At 40.0% G+C, this 19,956-nt stretch overlaps 2 protein-coding genes across 8 annotated transcripts in view; one reads left to right on the top strand and one right to left on the bottom strand.

Moving 5' to 3' along the window:
* Positions 1-1,636: 1,636 nt before the first annotated feature.
* On the bottom strand, positions 1,637-17,792 carry PRMT9 (protein arginine methyltransferase 9). Of its 3 annotated transcripts, none has more exons than XM_020783011.3 (13): positions 17,645-17,792; positions 15,844-16,057; positions 15,497-15,645; positions 14,420-14,656; positions 13,379-13,546; positions 11,968-12,070; positions 10,384-10,490; positions 7,906-8,098; positions 6,701-6,884; positions 4,879-5,575; positions 3,953-4,106; positions 2,683-2,805; positions 1,637-2,206 (listed from the first exon to the last, which is right to left on the bottom strand). In XM_020783011.3, the coding sequence occupies exons 2-13, from the start codon at positions 16,027-16,029 to the stop codon at positions 1,991-1,993; spliced, it is 2,517 nt and encodes an 838-aa protein (XP_020638670.3). In that variant the 5' UTR covers positions 16,030-16,057; positions 17,645-17,792; the 3' UTR covers positions 1,637-1,990. The 3 variants fall into 3 exon arrangements, with proteins under 3 accessions (XP_020638670.3, XP_078250884.1, XP_020638674.3); XM_078394758.1 differs by having other exon boundaries at positions 17,426-17,731; XM_020783015.3 differs by lacking the exons at positions 10,384-10,490; positions 11,968-12,070; positions 13,379-13,546; ... (2 more) ...; positions 15,844-16,057; positions 17,645-17,792 and adding an exon at positions 10,105-10,244.
* A 744-nt stretch (positions 17,793-18,536) lies between these two features.
* The window catches only part of ARHGAP10 (Rho GTPase activating protein 10), a 145,959-nt gene continuing 144,539 nt past the window's right edge, over positions 18,537-19,956 (top strand). The window contains exons 1-2 of one of the 5 annotated variants that reach the window (XM_078394762.1): positions 18,537-18,606; positions 19,452-19,663. In XM_078394762.1, coding sequence (XP_078250888.1) covers positions 19,510-19,663 — 154 coding nt within the window. In that variant the 5' untranslated portion in view covers positions 18,537-18,606; positions 19,452-19,509. Of the gene's footprint in view, positions 18,607-18,796; positions 18,926-18,960; positions 19,037-19,219; positions 19,346-19,451; positions 19,664-19,956 lie in introns of those variants that run through there. The other 4 variants (XM_078394761.1, XM_078394763.1, XM_078394760.1 and 1 more) reach the window with 4 other exon arrangements.

Here is a 19,956-nt window from a genome sequence, read left to right on the forward strand (position 1 = left end):
CTTGTAGCCTTGAGATTGTCGATGTTTTTCCATAATTTTTTCTCACAAATCCTTAGACAACTCTTTACACTTCATTCTTTTCTCCATGCTCAGTGTCACACACAACACAAAGGTTGAGTCAACTTTTCTCCATCTTAACTGGTTGCAAGTGTGATTACTATATTGCCTACATCTCTTACTTGCGACAGGTGTGTCTAAATACAAATTAAAGAAGCATCACATGCTTGAAAAGCATTTTTTTTTACAATTTAGACAGGGTGCCCATAGTTTTGGCCAGTGCATTTTTGGGTTTCTGTTTGGGATTGTATCAGATTTGACTTTTCTTCTGTTTTTTGTGGTGTTCCAATGCAAACCAAAGAAATGAACATGTGAGTACCACAACCTTTGCAATTGCAACAATTTTCTGAGAGAAGGTTGCATTTTCTGACAGAATTGCAAGAGTGCCAATATTTTTGGCCATGTACCCGTATATGAATAGTCTAGGGAGTCTAGTGAGACTCCTAAATTATACAGGCTTAGGTACCATTTATCCCCTAGTTTTTTCAGCACTTCTAATAACATATTTCCAATATTTCCTCCGCAAAGTTATTATACATATAATCTGAAGGGCCCATGTGTGCATTTGTACCAGTGGATAGTGGATAGAGCAAAGGGCTGGGACTCAGGGTCCAAACGCCTTGCTCAGCAACTCATTGTCGTGGTGGAACTGGAAATGGCTCTTGAAGTATCTCACTCTCCTTGAAAGCCCTGTTGTTTGTTGTTGTTGTTGTTGTTGCTGCTGCTGCTGCTGCTGCTGCTGTTGTTGTTGTTGTTGTTGTTTCTTCTGGCAATCTTAATTCCGGTTTGGGATTCATCCAAGCCTTATTGGGGTCAGTTTAATTTGGATGTGACTTGGTGACACATGACACAAAACATGAATGTACCCAGTAAGATTATGAATGCTTTTACATTCATGCTTTTACATTTCTTGTCTGAGTACATTAATGACAAGGAATAGTTATTGAGCTGGGTCCATACTATTTTTTTCCCTTTTCTCCCTGAGATTGTTACTGCACATAGCTTTACCAAATTAAAATACTTTCCCCATCCGTATGGAATTCTAAACTGAAAATTTTTCTTCATTTCTAAAAGTAGTTACTGGATCTTCATTTGTTCGTTTCTACAAAAGAAAAGTTTTGAATCAAAGTGTTTGAACTTAAAACCCTACTTCAATGCACACTGCAGTTTTCAAAAAGGCAGCTATATTAGCCTGTTGCAGCAGATGTAATGAAAAACCTGAAGAACTGTGACATCTTTAAGACAAACACATTTATTTCCATGTGAGAGTTTTTGGATGACAATCCACTTCTGGAATGTAATTCATTGAAGTTCACATTGAAATGAATCTGCTAATCTTTAAAGGTGCCACAGTACTTTAGCTTTTGTTATATGTACATGTTGTGGCAAGATACTTTCTTGCTTTGTTTTAACATGAAAAGATAAGGATTTCCGGTCTCGTAAAAAAAAAAGTTTTTTTGTAAATGAAGAGGCCTCTCCCACCAGGCAATACAGGGGAAGAGAAACTGGAGGACACACAGTGCTATCCTTTACTACTACACATCATTGCTTTACTACCTTCAAGAAGTAAGACCTGAAAAGCTGTACAATCTTTTTTTTTAATTTTAGACAATTCATTTTCCAGAAGGCAACAAAATACTGTAGGAAAGTTGTTCACACACTTTTTCTCTCTCATACACACACAATGTAGAGACTTTCCATGAGCAAATTCTCCAATTATTATTTTGTTCATCCAATAATCAAATCTCAATTACAAAATTTGTGATGCAGAACATAGTTCTTGCTGAACAAGTTGTGCTGAACTGCAGAGTGACTCAAAGCAGAGCTCAAACGCTGTGGCCCTGGACCATGATTAACGCATGCATCTCTGCAGCTATATGTGAGATTTTATTTACAGTGAAATCATATTAGAAACCAACTACCTGATGGGTGGTCACTGTTTTACTGTAATGCTGATGTTACTGTTGAGATACTGGACACAGAGCACAAGTTCATCTCCTGACTGAACTTGAATCGGCTTATCCAACACAACAGCAGCTTGTTTCCAATGAGAGGACTTGCTTGACGTATCCAAAACAGTATCTTCATCCAGACACACGTGATACCAAAATGGAATACCAGTAATGTGACCAGTTTTACAAACCTTTACCTACAAAAGTAAAATGTTGGTATTATTTTATAGCAACTCAGCTTTGGGATGGAGTGGCGCTCCTTGCTATGCTTTCTGAGCAGATCCAGAGATGCTTTAAAGACTGTTGGTACCATTATATCTGTTTTTACATTTCACACTGGCATTTCAGTGAGGACTAAATTTTGTTTTGTTTTTGTTTTCTTGCTTCTACTGGAAGAACTGGTAACTCCAACTTTCCCTGTATTCTTTTGCACTGAGAAGCAAGTGTGAGTGATACTACTGCCTGTATAAATAACTCTATTTCTTCTTCTAACATGGATTTCCATTTTAAGAGGTCAGATTAAATAATGCATAGTAAAACTGAACACCAAAAGTATTATGCACAGAACATGCCAGATGCCCAATATAGGAAATATCTGTACTTAGGTTAATCAAGGTGAACATGATATTGTGATAAAGTGCAGCACAGAACATCTACTACTTCTTGGACTTACTTTAACTTCTCTATTGCAGCTATTTAAATATGGATTCATGAGATCCAGTCGCATAAGTTCCACTGGCTTGCTTAAAGGAACGTGTGGCAATGTGGATAAATCCAAAAATATACGGAAAGGAACCTGGAAGAGAAAATGTAGCTTTTCAAAACAGACATTCATTCTGATAGTTTTTTTCCAGAGGCATGACACAGGTGTGAAAAAGAAGACTGTTCTGTCTTTCTTGATACAGACACTTATTTTGAAGCCTTAGGGTTGTGTAATCTTTCATACCAACAAGACACAATTACTCTCTGCCAATACTGTGCTAATGATCCAAAATGGGAAATGAGCTCCAACTGCTCTGCTTCCAGAATCTAGGCTTCTAGGACATCACATTGCAATCAGAAATTATTCTACTTTTAAGTCAGAATTTATGTTCCACCAGTCAGATGTAGCTCATATTAAAACATTTTTCAAAATAAGAAGGAAATAGGTTTCCAGTTTTGCTCAGAAACAAGCTATTGGAATTTACAAAACTTCCTGAACCTTCCCATCTGTCTTACTTATACCTTTCCTTAAGGAACAGTAGTAACACTATTTGTAGAACATAAGAAATGGGTCTGGATACAGAGCATCTCTGTGAGACGTCTGATGTCTCTGACTTGCAGTTTCCTGTGCCAGACTGCAGACTGCTCTCTCCATACCACACAGAAGGCTGTTGTTGTTTTAAAGACAAAGGCTGTATCTGCAGTTTGGCCTTCACAAAATGTGGATGGTTTCTTTATGTGGTACCCTAATCTTTGTGACTAAGGGCTGGATCTAGATTTGGACATGTGCAGTCTGGACTGGCCCCTTCATGCCCTTGAAAATGGTACACATAGAACCAGTGACCTTTACTTACTCACTCACTTATTCACTATCCCACCTTTCCCCTGCAAAATGGTTCACAAAGGGATTAAAAATGCATCCACATAAAATTATGAAATTAAAAAAATACAATTTATAATATTGAAGACTGATAATTTGAAAACAAATTAAAAACCTTTAAAAAAACACTATAAAAACTATAACGTACTGTTGTATCTCAGTTGTGTGGATTTCTCCCCTGCACTGCCTAGACAAGAAGTAAAGTCTTTACTTGTCACTGGAACAATATCACAGAGGTGGCCAACCTGGCCTCCTAAGGGAAGGATGATACTAAATAGAGTCAGCTGTTTTGTGTGGGAAAATCCCTAACTGCTGGGAGTACTCCTAATCTGGGTTGAGGACCACAGCATTTAATTCATACCTTGAACTGGTTGATAAAAGGTGCAATGTTGAAACCAAGTGTGGGATCCGTGCCTTGAACTTCTGTCTCAAGTACTAATGCCCTGGATTCTACAAGCACGCCATACATCTTCACATGCTGTGGGAATATCTTTCCTCCAGAGTGAAGCAAACACCTGTGTGTAAAAAAATGTAAAACGGTTAACAAATAAAACTATTCTGTTCCACAAAGCTCTCTAATTAGGATCTATTTCTGAGTGACTTCCAAAACCTCTGCAAGCATTTGTGACCTCTACTTCTTTAACAACTGCAAGCCCAAAATGGGTTCCTTCATCGTTCTAAAACAGGTGGGTGAAATAATGAAAACCTGGAAGAGAAAACAGCAATGGATTTTTGTGTGAAAGAACTGCAAGCCCAGTTTGGATACTATGGCCACATTCTTGGTCTAAGCCATCCTGTTCTCCTAGATCTACATCTGCTGACATCCACAATTTCACTCTTGAGCAGAAGATGGAGTTTGAGGTTATAAAAAGCGACAACAAAGTACATCCCCAGAAGCCTGTGTTCTGTCCATCCTTGATGTAAGACATAAATTAGGTATGTATTATGCTCAGCATGGGCTTGAGCAACAAGATTGTCAGGACTTTAAGCGGCAGCTATACATTATTTGAAAATGTGGTAGAGCATAAAAGCTATAACAATCTGCTTTAATTTTTGTAAAGGGCCTATTGCACATGAATTCACTAATTAGCAAGTCATTATCTTTTAGATAATACTCTCCTCAAATTATGTCATACTAGTTACATAACAGATAATTTGAAAACAAATTAACAGAGATTTTACAGGCATACAGGGCAGTAAAATATAGTTCAGAAAGCTTATTAATACATATTATGTCACTTCTTCCCCTCACAAGACTGAGATTCGAGAATCAATGCCATACATTACCTGGATATTGCTGCCTTTTCCATCACATCTTGCTGAATTAGACCAGAAGTCTCTATGACATCCAATATTATAATGCTCCATAATTTGTCTGATTTAGGCCTCTGTAATACCATGTTTTCGTCCTTTAGCTGGCTGAGCCAAAACTCCAATGCTTCCTTTGGACATCTATTTGCTTCTGAAATCAGACTGAGAGCTACTTGGTGCTGCTCCTTTTCAACTGAGCTGTATGCCTTAACAGGCCCATATTTGCTTGCTATTATTGGCAAGATTGAAAAGCCCTCTGATACATCCAAAACATACAGAGGGTCAGGAGTCACAGAGTTTTTGCTTTGGTTCCTTGCAAGAGCAGCATCACTGTGGCGATCCACATCCATGGACTGAGACTGTTCATGGACACTTAATGATGACAGCACCTTGCCAATGGCAGCTTTAAAACATTCGTGATATGGTATATTGTTCAGTAAAGCAATCTCAGTGGATTCCACCATGCATCTCTGTTGCGTACTTTCTCGTTTGCTTGCTGTCTGAAGACTGGCCAGAGCACTGCACAGCTCAGCCTCACTGTTCTTCTCCCTCAAGTTCCTTTCATCATCCATCCCATAATCAGCAGTCACAATGGAAATCTTTTGGATCCTTATATAGCAATCCTGGCAGGATATTTCCATTGTAACAGAATCTCCAGATTTTACAGAGTAATCTTTAAATGACAAAAAAATTGAAAATTTAAATATTATTTATATTGCCTTTAATAAGGTAGTTTCAAGTACCTTTTCTAAAATGTTGACTATTTTTGCAGTGGCTTTGTGATCATGAAGAACAAAAAAAGTAATTTGTACAGCCTCTACTCCCTTCTTCTGCAGTACATGCCACATTTGTTTTAGTAAACGGAAACCTGGGTGGTCTCTTAATGCAGTGGTTCTTAACCTTTGTTACTCGGATGCTTTTGAACTGCAGCTCCCAGAAACCCCAGTCAGGGCAGCTGGTGGTGAAGGCTTCTGGGAGTTGCAGTCCAAAACTCCTGAGTAACCCAAGGTTAAGAACCAGTGTCTTAATGCATTCAGTAGTTAAATTCATCCCACACAAGGTCATCTCTGAAGTGTAGCTATTGAAATTATTAAACCTAAATTTCTATGGCAGAAAGCAAAAATTACTTTGAGATTGTTTCAATAATGCATTATCATGATAAAAGAGAACACAGGATAGGGAAAAGGAATATTATTTAGAGGCACCATCAGATCTGTTGTGTAAAACTCTGGAATTCAGTTTTGTATGTACCATAATTATCAATTTCCCTTAGATCAGTGGTTCCCAACATTGGTCCCCCGATGTTCTTGGACTACAACTTCCAAAGATCTTGACCAGCACAGCTAGTAGTGAAGGTTTCTGGGAGTTTTAGTCGAAGAATATCTGTGGATCCAAAGCTGGGAACCACTGCCTTAGATCACAGCTTCCATTTAATCCACGCTTATCACTGGATAATCATTGGATATCCATTTGCTCTCTGCCCACTGGGCATCTTGCTTGTCTCAACTTTCTCTGTTATTCAGCACAAATGATAAGTTGATAGCACTGACTCAGTAGCTGCTTCTACTAAACTGATTTAATCTTTTTCATTAGAGCATGCAGTCAAATGGTACTCCCACAGTAAGTAGGCTATGTTAGAGATCTTCACTTTTATATAATCATGGACAGTGTGAAAACTATTTCTGAAAAATCCTAACAAAGAATGACAAATGACTTTGCTTAAACACATAAAACAAATTGGCTGGCTCCTTGAAAGAAAATATACAAACCCTCTCACTCAGCAATCTCAAAGTCATACCAAGGAGGCCTTGTACTGGGTAGACTGCTTGCTCCCAACAGCTATCCTCACTTGGACTTGTAGAAATTGTATGTTCATCATCAAGCTGGAGTGTAAACCAGACCACAATGGCATCTACTATTCCTTCTTCAATAACTGTCACGTCAATCTTGGATGGCTTCCTGGTTGCAAAGCTTTTCAATTCCTGGGAAAAAAAAAGGTTTCTTATCCTGTCTCCTGTGCCACGCAAATAAAATTTACTGGAAAGAACTAAAATTTCCAACTGATTTTATATGATTCTGGTCTTTGCTTTATGTGCCAGCTGAAATCAACAAAGTGCAAAAGGTTCAAATGATTATAAGACAAAGTATGTATAATACTTAATGCTAGCAGATAGTGTAACATATTTAATGAAAGTGATTTATTGAAGACAAAGGATTTCAAACTTTGGGACGTGTTCCTTTACATTTGTGTACATTAAGACATAACCCAATAGATGGGTACACTCTCCTCTCCAGTACTACAGAGTCCTGACAAACACCAACAGAAGGCACACATGGGATATGGGAACACTGCATGGTCTAACATTTGCAGCAGACTTCATGGTACTTCTATGGTCAATGGAAGGTGAGGTATATGGATCCTAAGTATCTTTGCTATGAAGTTCAGCTGTCTGCAGTGCTGATGAGGAAGGAAGGAAGATTGTATAATGATAATGGGACATTTGGATTACATCTGGAGATGCTCTAGCATTTCTCTCAAAGACAATTGCAAGAAACTGGGAAAATCAAATCAAATCAAATGTTTTGCTTCAAAAACTCTAGCTTTTAAAAAAACATATAAGTCACTCTCAATATTCTTTCTTTCAAAAACCTTCTCACTTGAATGACTCCATTGGTAAAAGTGGCACTCCTGGCCCCACCTACAGATATTCATTTGTTACCATGGTTGTGTGCATGAAAACAAGGAGCTCCTCATGTGCAGGAATCTGTATGAGTGGGACATCCAGCTGTGTGAAAGAGCCTAGTAAGCTGATCAGCTCAGTCAAGCTAATCAAGTGTGACACATGATTCTGCTGATGAATATGTACTATATGTGGGGACCTTCTCTTAATCAACATGGCAAGGAGACATGGGCAATTGTACAAAATCCTATCCTGGTGAAATTCTAGGCAAATGATTCTTTGAACATTCTCTGTACTCGGCATCTTCTGTGCACAGTGTTACCTGAACGTTATTAAAATTGACTGTGAACACTTGGAAGTGTTCTGTAAGGGCCTTATAACCACCAGGAACTCTGCTGAGTTTTTCAGTAGTGTATGGTTCAAGAGTCTCCTCTGACGTTACAGATGCGTCTGTTGGACTGTGGAACTCCAGTTCTTCTGGCAAATACACACCAGCAATTTCTTTTACACCCACCCTGAAAAAAAAAACAATAAGGTTGAACAAGATAAAATGATTCAGCATCTCTTTTCATGATAAATCAATTCAATTAAGGAGAAAGTCTGAAAAGAGCTTAGTTTAATAAGCTGCCTAGCTATTTTGTTTCATTATGAAATGTGTATCTTTTTCTCTTCAACCAAAAGCAGAGCAGTTTATAAGAAAAATACCTTATATGGAAAAAAGTCAATAAAATAGGATAAAAACAATTACATTAATATGTAAGTATGCAGAGCTGCCTTTGGTCACTTTCTTAGAAGCATTTTCAAAATTCTATGGAAAGAGATGCCCATAGTAACAGAGTACAACTAGAAATGGACATGAAGGTAGGGCAGTATCTTCAAACAATAAAGATTAATGTTTTACTGGAGAATTGGTGAACAACCAAGTTAGCAAAGCAAGTGCCACAAGAAATGTTCTATAAGCTAGGAAGTCATGTATGGCTAACAGATTTAACTGTGTAGCCATTACTGCAACAGCTTTCAAACTTACTTTAAAGACAGTACAAAAGATTCTAGAAAGAACCTACAATATGTAATTAAAACAAAAGTCAGTATTAGGGAGCAACAACTGGATATCTATTAACAAGCATTCCTGTGTAATAATAACAGTGGTGTCTTTGTGAAGGGGACAGTTCAAGAAAGCCAAAAAGAAAAGGTATTTCCCTGCCTCCAGTGTTCACTCCTGTGCCATAATAGGACTCAGGTTTAAGACTGGCTTTACTGAAATATATCGGAGGGAGCAAGCTACTGGGAATTTGGAAAAGGAAAAATTGTGACTTTTTTCCAATCCTAAAATCTGACCATACCAGGCAGATGATTTTAATCTCAAATCATGAATCTACCTCTTTCAAAATGGTATATTCCAGGAGTGAGGAATCTATTTCAGCCTAAGAACTAAACCAATTCAAAGTAAACACAGTGAGAGCCATAAACTAGCTTGGACGGAGTCACAACTATCGCTGGCACCAATCTCCTGACATGTTGAAACAAAATCCAAAGTAAGCTGGAAATATTCTCTGAAATCCAATGCAAAGAACAGATTGCCTCAAGATGAAGAAAAATCGAGTTACATTTCTCGAACAGGCCCAGTGCATTTTATCCAATTAATAATTTTTTCAGTGTTTTCAATATTTACTATAAAGAAAGTGACAATACAACTGACACTACTATGAGATACATAAGATGCCAAAATAAAAACATTTAAGCCAGATGCATATTCACAAGTTTCATACATATTAACAATGTATGTAGGTGCCTGTTACGATTAAAATTATTGGCATATATAAGTCTAATATGAAGATGGATGTAAATTAAGATGTTTTAATCCTGATGGGATTTCTCTGTACATATTATTACCATAGCTATTATACTGCTCTGTTCTTTTTAACAGCCACTGAAGAACATCATAAAATAATTGACTGAATTATGCTAGGCCTGTTCAATGAGTAAAACTAATTTAAGTACATCTGAGAGTTGGCCTCTCTTTTGCATTGATCCTCTCAAGTGTCTGCAGGGAACCCATCCACACCAAGTTTTCTTTTCTCATTTCTGTGTCTCTGGTGCACATGTGCAAATCTGCTTTGGCACCAACCCACCCACCCCATTCTCACTTCACTCTTAGTAGTTTATCTCAACTGGAGAGTAGCCAATGCTTTCCAAATCTGCTATATCAGAGGCTCACAAAGAATTCTTTTTTTCATCTTCCTCCATTCTCTCCTTTTTCCCCAAATGACATTTTTAACATTCTTTAACTAATCTGCCTCCAACATTCCATAGGGCTTGGAAGTCACCAAGAATGTCATTGAGCCATTTCTGAACTTTGGAACAAATGTTTCTTTTAGTTTACAAACAAATATACTTCTCGGTATGTGGGACTGCCATGCAAGCATTAGGTTATCTAACAAGTTGTATAATTATATAACTGCATTTTTTAATTGCAGCAATAAAAAAGAGCAGGGCTCTAAATAAAGAATGAAAAATGTACATGTGAAATCCTGCAGGCAGGAAGACAAGGACGTCATTGCCAAAAGGTTGATTTCTGAATGTCAGTTCAGATGGCTCTAAATTAATGTTTGTACTATTTATATTTCCATGTATGGTGATACTTTATCCACGCTTGTAGAACTGTTCAGTGGAATCCAAGCATAAAACCTAACCAAAGGGAAACGGAAAGAAAAACAATTTCTTTAAATGGAAGCACTTCATCACCACTGTGAAGAGTTTAAACAGCTTTAACAAACATATATCAGAAGTTCAAATATACCTGTGATGTCTACGTATCTCCTTGCATTCCACTGCCATACCCCAGATGGCAGCTCCTGCTGGTATAACTCGGCCATAATTTTCAGCATCAACTCCAGCATTATTAGGCTGGAAAGAAATGAAGATATAAAACCATACAACTAGACTAATTTAGGATTCACATGTTCTACTACTAGATATTGAAGATAACTATTTTCAGAGCATTCAAGACAAGCTTGAGCTCAAATGATGGGAAATGCCATTGATAACACTAATATTTTAGGAAGATTATTTTTGGCCAGTCAGTATACTTACTGAAGAAAAGAAATTCACTACTATAGTTTATATGTCTTCCAATTGTCACCATTTGCTATAATAAAATAATCATGTGCCATCAAGGCAACTCTTATTTAAAGTGACTCTTTTCAGGGTTTTTCAGGTACAGAATATTCACCTTTCCCTTCTTTTGGGGAACGCCCTGAGAGTGTGCACCTTGCCCAAGGTCACACAGGCTGGTTCTTTTCCTAGGAGGCAAAGTGGGGAATAAAACTCCTAACCTCTGACTCTGCAGCCAGATACCTAAAGCTACTTGAGCTATTCAGTGAGCTACGTCTCTCTGACAGAAACGTATATCATGACAGAACCTCTTAATGGTCTAGTATCAAAATGTCTGAGATAGTATACCATCTGCTATACCGTCTCAGAAATTTTGACAACAATGGATCAACAAGGGATTCTGCTTTGATAGACATTTCTATCAGGGAGAAAGGATTTTATTTTTGACCAGTATTGACTATGAAGGGAAGAATCATGCTCTTTTAAAAACGTTATTTTAAATCTCTCTCTCTCTTTCTCTCTCTCTCTCTGTCACACACACACACACACAATATATAATTGCAATGCCAGTGAAGATTCAAATAAATAAGGCTAGGATCTTTAAGGTGTTCTTAAGGTTCAGTCAGAACATGACCATGGCCAAAAAATGCAATTCTATAGTTCTGGCTTTTTTTAAAACTGAAAGTAATCTTGTACAGTGGACCCTCGACTTAAGGAATTAATCCGTATTGGAATGGCGGCTGCAAGTCGAAAAGTCTGTAAGTCGAATCTCCATTGACCTACAATGCACTGAAAACCGATTAATCCCATAACCAGTGGTTTTTATTCTATTTTTATTCCATTTTGTTTTTTTTCTGGTCTGTAAGTCGATTCTCTGGCTGCAAGTCGAATTTAAATTTTGCAGCCAGAGAAGTCTGTAAGTTGAGCCGTCTGTAAGTCGAGGGTCCACTGTATGACTTTTTCCACATGAACTGTGTGGCAAGACTCTGTGCCTGTGCTATCTAGCCCTCAGATATGGAAGACCTGTGTGACTGTGAGAGTGTAAGATGTTTGTTGTTGTTCTGTGCCATCAAGCTGCTCTGACATGATGACTGCTTTGCATTTCTGTGTCACATTTCTAGTTCTCTGTTTATGTGATGGCCTTTATATAATAATAACAATTTTTAAAAAGTTTTAAAATCTTTGTGGCACTTGAACATTAATCACACTGGAAGCAAGAACACTGTCAAGGAACTTTCAGATTAGTTTTCAGACACCCAGAAATACTAACCTTTGGTGGTAAAAGTAAGTGCTCCCAAGCATGGATCAAACTTTCCACAATTCCTTCTCCAAATAAACCGGAATCTACTGTTTCTGTGACAACCAGGGAAACTCTATTTTAAAATGGTTAAATAAACAATTATAAGAGAAAGGAAGGATGCAACAGCCACCTTGTTTAATGACAGAGGAAAATTATGCAATTTGAAACACAAAACCTTTTACTGGAGGTTTTCAAACAATGGTTTGATGGCCAACTGTTAGGGATGCTTTTGCTGTGGATTTCCTGCATCAGAAGGGTGTTGGACTACATGATCCTTATGGACATTTCCAAGTCTATAAGCCTAAGATTACATGATTTAATCTGTGCTCATAACCTTGGCAAACAATCATATACCAACCCCCCACAAAACATCACAATGAATTTTAACTCACTTGTGGGATATTACATAATTATCTTTTCCAAATATTGAGGTGTGTGTGCATGTATGATCAACACAAATGTTCTTATTTGACAATGGTATAACACACATACGTATCATATGACACAAAATGATAAACTGTGGGTCATTAAGTAATTAAAAACAGCAGGATAGCTTTTAACAACTATACACAACTATAATTTTTAGAAACTGGCCAGAGTATTATTGCTGATTTACATGTGCATAAAGGAAATCATTGTCTTATTGAGAATGCACCTCAAAACACGATCAGGCACCCAGCCAGGAATGCAGCCAGCACCTCATTAGTAGGAAACAATGTGTGGCCAGGACTCAGCAAACTTCCTTTATGTTTGTGTAAATCAGCAATACAAAACTGGCTACTATATGAAAAAGCACATGACTGTAATTTTAAAAAATTAATATTAAAAGGGATGTGATGGGAATTGTTTTCTCTTTACCTTTAACCCTGGCACATTTCTTGTTACTATTATTATGTGCCATCAAGTTTTTCTGACTTAGAGCAAACCTATGAATTCAAATCCTCCAAAGGATCCTATCACTAGCAGCCATGTTCAGTTCCTGCAAATTAAATGCTATGGCCTCCTTCACTGAATCAATCTATCTCATATTACATCTTTCCCCCCCCCACTACTTTACATTTTCCTATGATCATTGTTTCTTGTCTTCTCATGATATGTTCAAAGTATAATAGCCGCAGTATAGTTGTTCTTTTAGGCTTGATTTGATCTAGTTCCCATTTATTCATCTTTCTGGGGATCTATAGGATCCTTAAAAATATTGTCAAGACTAGAACTTACACAGAAAAGCACATCCTGTCCAAAAATTGGAAAAGATTAACATTTCATAAACTATTACAGTTTGCTATTCTAGCTGTGTTGTGTTGCAGAACATTTTATCACCTAATTTGATGAATAACAAACTAATTAATTCAAGATATTGAGACAGTAGATAACATATAACCTTTCCGGAATGTGTTTTGGAATTTCAATATCAAGAGATTTCATATGCAGAAGTTTGATTTCTTCATCAAAACCATTCGCCGCTAGCACTTCACAAGCCAATTCATACATGGTCTTTGACAACTCACAAGCATAGACAGAAGGCACTCCAGCCTTTCTGGCAAACATGCTGCAAAATTAGAAGACAACAGAAATCATCATAAATTATTTTTCTGGCTAATGTTAATAGACAGTTTCAATTTAAAATCAAAATTACTTTACAAGACATCTTATTAAAAATATTGCATTTGCTCTTTAAAAGAAGCACAATGGGCAGGCATAAATGTAAAATATATACAATACATGAAACATTCATGAGAATGGCTGATGTTCAGATTCCAAAAGATCTCCTGTATGGAGAATTAGTGCAGGGAAATTGCCCCAGAGGGAGACCACAGCTGCAATACAAGGATATCTGCAAGCGGGATCTGAAGGCCCTAGGAATGGACCTCAGCAGATGGGAAACCTTGACATCTGTGCGTTCAGCCTGGAGGCAGGCGGTGCATCATGGCCTCTCCCAATTTGAAGAGACCATTGTCCAGCAGGCTGAGGCAAAGAGGCAGTCCCAAAAGCAGCAAAATCAGGGAAGTAGACAGGGGACAGATTGTATTTGTCTTCATTGTGGAAGGGATTGTCACTCTCGAATTGGCCTCCTCAGTCACACTAGACGCTGTTCCAAGTCCTCCACACAGAGCACGTTATCATAATCTCTCAAGACTGAAGGATGCCTAATCTAATCTAATAATTATTTGAAAAGAACTAAACCCATTTAACTACAAAATGAACTATGATTGGTGCATGTTCAATTCTGTTTATCTATTCAGTTCCACTTTGGTCCACCCAATTTCAGAGCTAGAATCCACTACATCATAGAAATAGCAGGATATAACAAAACTGGAGGTGGAAAAGATCTTAACATTAGAAAGCCTTAGGAAGGCTAAGTAACAAAAGCCTTTCACGATCTTTATTAACAATTAATGTTAAACATGAAGTTACAACAAACCTGAGAATGCCTGTTCCTGTTCCAATATCAAGAGCACTTCTACACCCTGAAAGGGCTGCCTTCTGAATTGCTTTTTGATACAGCAAATTCCTGTTGGAGTCGTTAAGCATGATGAAGTGCCATCGTTCTACTACCCAGTTGGCAACACGGTAAAAATTCTCCTTCGCATCTAGAAAGTCAGGTTTTAGCTTCACAGCTTTATAGAAATATGCAGCTGCTTCATCTCTGAAGCCCATTCTAAAAGGGAAAAACTGACATGATGTAAAGCATCAAACTAGCGATTAAATTGTTGAACCTTTATTTACAGTGTCATAAAATTTATGTTTCATTTTTTGAGGGCACATGGCAGCTAGGACTACAAAACAAAGTAGATGGTAATTTAGGTTAGTATCATCCATGATCATACTTGAATTGCATTAAGTATATAAAAATACTTAGCATGTGAGCACATTTTGCCATTTGTCACACTATTAGTTAACAAACATTCAGAAAAATAGCTGTGGTAAAACTACAGATTGGTAACAAACTACTGAGGTACTTCATTGTCCATATTATTGGTGGGAAAAAGTAGTGGCAATCTATGCACAGAGTAGTCATAGAAGTTGTCATTATGATGAAAAATAAAGATAATCATAAACTAAAAAATATTGCAGAAATGTAAAATATTGAGTTTCCATTACAGAGCCCTACTAAGCAGAAGCCAGAACACTGGTGGACACTTCAGCCCTTAGAATTAAGAACACATATCCACTTAAACAGTTCGTGAAAGGATTTAACTGAATGTGCATAACCCATGGGAGTTTACAATCACTGCATTAGAGAGAAACTGGGTAAGATATTTTTTGGACTACAGCTCCCAGAATCCCCTTTGTAATTTAGCCTTCTTCAGACTATGACCTTTTCCACCCGCAGTTTTACTGGAACACTGTGAAATCCTACTCAGGATGAGCCTTGTTGCCAGCAATCAAAGGTATGCTCATGGAGAATTCTTGGAGCTGTAGCCAAAGAGAGATCTTTCCCTACCTCAGGGGTCTGAAGACTCAGTCAAAATATAACACAGTAAGGTTACATACAAACCTGAAAAGATGCTCCCCCATGCTGTTACATATGACCTCATCATTAGGAAACAACTCCAGGGCATGTTCATAGCAGTCAAATAAATCTTGAATTCTTGAAAGAGAATCCAGTTCTTCTGCCCATTTCAAAAGGGTAAACTGAAATGTTTCCTGGAGAAAAATGACAATGACATATATGCTGACATGACTAACTTGTCCATAGAAATAAAATGCTTTCTACTGGTAAATAGATATCAACATAAAATAAATTGTGCAAGTGTGATTTTCTGCCTATAGTACAGAGTTTTTAAACATATAACTACAAGTATTTATTTGACATAGGAAAAGAAATAACACAAAATTCCTCACCTTGACATCATTTTTAAGCTCAGGAGCTATATTTAATACCAAAAGATAGTGAGCATATGCAGTTCCATAGTCTTGATCCTCCAGACAATGCTGAGCACTTTGCAATGATCTAGAGACTAATTCATTTCTCCCAGCTTCTTGACCAACTTTATGCCTACGTCGTGATTTGTTTTTAGAATTAGGCATTTTGAACTGAAATTAATTGCACTTTCCCCTGCCAAAGCAAAACAAGACTTGAAAACTACACATACATGATTGTTTTAACATTCAAGTACTCATTAGAGCTCAACTACTACAAAATAAATCAGGTTTCTTAAAAAAAATTACAAGTGACATCTTGCAAATCTATTTACTACTCTTTTTAATACTGTATTTTCAATAACACAGTTATAGAAACAGGATCTAAGAATGAATTTACTCTGCTCTGGACAATGGATGCAATGCTGGTTCCTAACAGATGGAAGGAAAGTGATTAGACTACTAGTGTTAACAACTGGGCTGTTCTCTTTCATTTTTCCACATTCCAGCTTCCAGAGTTGTCCAAGAATTGCCCAGGTAGAATTCTGGGAGATTCAGCCCATAAACATAGCTTCAGACACCTACATTTCACTCACTTGGAGCAGGACCTACATCTAAGGCTGCATGGTCTTCTCTAGCCTTTACTTCCTGTTGTTAATATATAAAACAGGAAGCTGCTGCAGTACTTCCTGGAAGTTGTAGTTTCACTGCTCATTAGGCTTTATAGAGTGTGCCTCCCAATGTACCATAGGGGGATTCAAATGTGGACATACTAACTGGAATTGCTACAGTCATATTCTGCTCATCTTCATCTGTTGCATCATCCTGAGAAGTTGCTGGCTTCCCTCAAGCACTTTCTGTCCTTGAAACCAATCCTGCAATTGGTTAGTAGAGCAGATGGCCAGACTTTAGGTTTGCAGAATCTTCTACTGTGTTTTTCAATGGCAGCTTAAGACCTAGTGACCCATCCACCTGCCAATTAAATGAGCTGAGAACTGAAAAAAGGCCATTGCCCTTCCGTTGGAGACAGGACAAACGAATCAGCAGAGTTGCACCAACACAAGTCTTTTCCCTCCACTACTGTAATGGTCATCCTGTAGGACGAGCAAACCAGTGTTCATCTCTTTCCAATGTGGTCAGACACGGCTGATCCTATCTCAGGGAAAGACACCTAGATAACCACTTTCACTCAACTGTAACTAAAGCTGATGAAAACAGGAGAAAACAAAGAGTGTTGGGGGGGGAAGAAAGGGGGGGGAAGAAATATGGGAAACAGCCAGTATTTCGACGGATCAGCAGCCGGTGTAAGGGGTATCTGTGCCTTCCGTTCCCTCCTGTGAATGTGAGGAAGAAGCACCCGCACCAGAACCAGGTACTGTATTAGGAGCAGGGAGCCCGAGGTTTTGCTCATGTGTTTGGACTGCAACTCCCATCAACACCAGCAAGCACGGTCAAAGCAGAGGCATGATGGGGGTTGCAGTCCAACAACATCCGTCCCATCAATTGCCTTGCCTTGAACGGTGCACGCCTAGGAGGCGCTCGGCTTCTCACGTACAGTACTCACCAGGTGCACCAAAGTCAATCCCCTCTCTGTCGTGTTCTGATGTGGAAGGGAGAGCCCGGCTTTGGGGGGGAGGGGAGGGGGAACGACGACGTTCCTCGCACCCGCCCGCGGGTTGCCCTTGGCCTCGCCTAGAGAGCACTCTCCGGCCCGAAAAAGGCTTCCCTCTTCCCGCCCCTCTCCGCTCCCCAGACACATTCCCGTCTCCCGGCGCAGCCCCACCTTCTCCCTCGCGGAGCACTTCCTGCCTGAAGAAAGGCGCGAGAGCACCGCGTTGACCAGGTGGTGGTGGTGACGCAGGGGAAGGAGACTCGGAAGAGCAAGCAAGCAGGAGGAGGCGGCGGCCCCGCGGTCCCGGAGGGGGGGGGAGAAGGGGGCGGGGCCAGGCGGTTTTCTTCGTAGGCCTGCGTCACCGCCGCCGCCTTCTCCTCTTCCTCCTCGTCGCCACACCCGGCGGGGGCGTTATTTCGTCAATTAAAAATTATGGTTACAGTGCAGTCTTTTTTTAGGGTCGACTTGGAACAGTAGACTTGAATTCAGGAGGATTTCTTCGGAAAGATCTGAAACCCCTGAGGTCCCTTCTCAAGGTGGCGGAAACACCGGGCACAACAAAACTTGTCTGTCAGTGACGAGTTTGGGTCCTTTCAGCAATCGCTGGGAAACCTTTCAATAGAGAATAACTTCTATTCACGTCCTAAGATCTTTCTTTGGGAATGACTGCCTCAATGGCACACATAGCCTTTTTGTGTTTCCGTTGATGTTGTTTTGGTATTTCTGATCGTATGTTGTAATTTTGATTTTGATTCCTGTATAACCATAGTGTTCTATATTTTTTAAAGTGTTTTGCTGTGTTGTAAACCGCTTTGTAGCCAGATGGGCGGTGTAGAAGTCTAAATAAATACATAAATAATAAATAAATAAACAGTATTGCAACTTATTCAACACCACCAACGCCTGCAATTATTGTTTGCTGCTCCTGTTTCAAAACATTTTAGTCGCGCCGGTGTCCTTGATTGTATTGTTATTCGGTGCCTCGGGAGCAGTCTATGGGGAAGGCGGATTTAAAATACCTGCCATTAAACCAATCTGTTCTTTAATGGAGGAGAACCAGGGAGCGGGTGCCCTTTCAATTGCTCTTGAATCCCTGTTCCCTCCAGTCCAAGGCAAAGCAGGCCAGTGTTGAGGTATGATGCGCATGGTAGGAAACTCCCGGCTCCTACATTACTTTTAACTGAATTTAGAGCTCGGAACGGGTCGGGGGAATAATGTCGGGAGCAATGAAAGCGAAGTCAAAGAGGGGAGAAGTCTTGAGGGGGTCACTTCCACCGCTCACCACAGCGCCTGTGAGTCGTCGTAACATAAAACTGAGCAAGTGTGGTTTTCTGCCTATGGTACAGAGTCTTTAAGCATATCAAGGGAGGAGCCGCCAGGCAAAGGTCGGGCTGCCTAGCATTCCAAGAGGAAGAACGAGAGGCAGAGAGTCCGCCGGCTGTCGGGCCAGAGGTTAGTCTTGCTAGGAGGCGGGCCTGGAGCCGCTAGGCGGAGCCGCCCTCTTTCTTTCTTTCTCTCTCCCTCTTTCTTCTTTTCTCTTTCTCTCCCTGGCGCTGGCTTGAGGTAAAGACGCGAGTTGTTCTCTCTCTCTTGTCTTTCCCGCCGCCGGGAAGCCGCGAGAGGCTCCTCAGAGGAGGGCTCTCGTTCGCAGCCTTGCTGGCGTCTTCTTGACCTCTAGCGGCGTGCCCGTGAGGCGGCTCCCAGTGAGAGGCCAGCTGGCTGTGGGGCTTGTTTGTCTTTTGCCGCCGAGAAGCTCCCCTTTTTTTTTTTTGTTCTCCCTCATCCCCTGTTTCGTACAGGGCTCTTCAGCGCACCGGATCCCATGTTGCGCTTTGCAGGGTGTTGTGGTATTTTGCCGCCTGTTTTGCCCTGGTGAGGCGCTGTGGGGAGCAGCTCTGGTCTGGAGGAGAGACAGGGGAGGGGAGAAAAAAAAGCAACAACAACCCAAGGCGAGTTTTTTTTTTTTTTTCTGTTTCAGACGCCGAGCGAAGAGGGATTTGCGAGGAGAAATCCGGTAGAGCCGCTCCTCAGCAGCCATGGGACTGCAGCCGTTGGAGTTCAGCGATTGCTACCTGGACAGCCCTTGGTTCCGCGAGAAGATCCGATCCCACGAAGCGGAGCTTGAGAAAACCAACAAGTTCATTAAAGACCTCCTCAAGGATAGCAAGAACCTGATCGCCGCCACCAAGAGTGAGTGGATTAAGTTTGCGCAGAAGGCGGGAAGGGAAGGGATCGGGGTTGTGGAGGGACGGGAGACGAGAGGATGGGAACTGGTCGGCCTCCGCAACCCGGCCAAGGCGGATCGCCCAGCTGGCGTAAGAAGCCCTCTCACGTCCAGACCTCGGAATCCTTTCCTTGTCCCTACAAGGTCTGCGGCCGCTTGGGTCGCCCAAGGCGCGATCCGCAGCTTGGACTGCGGCTGCCAGCCTAGTTCTTTGGGCGTTTAGCCTGGTAGGCATCCTTCAGTCTCGAGAATAGAGAGG

This window comes from Pogona vitticeps, chromosome 5 (assembly GCF_051106095.1).
Source record: "Pogona vitticeps strain Pit_001003342236 chromosome 5, PviZW2.1, whole genome shotgun sequence".
Lineage (NCBI taxonomy): Eukaryota > Metazoa > Chordata > Lepidosauria > Squamata > Agamidae > Pogona > Pogona vitticeps.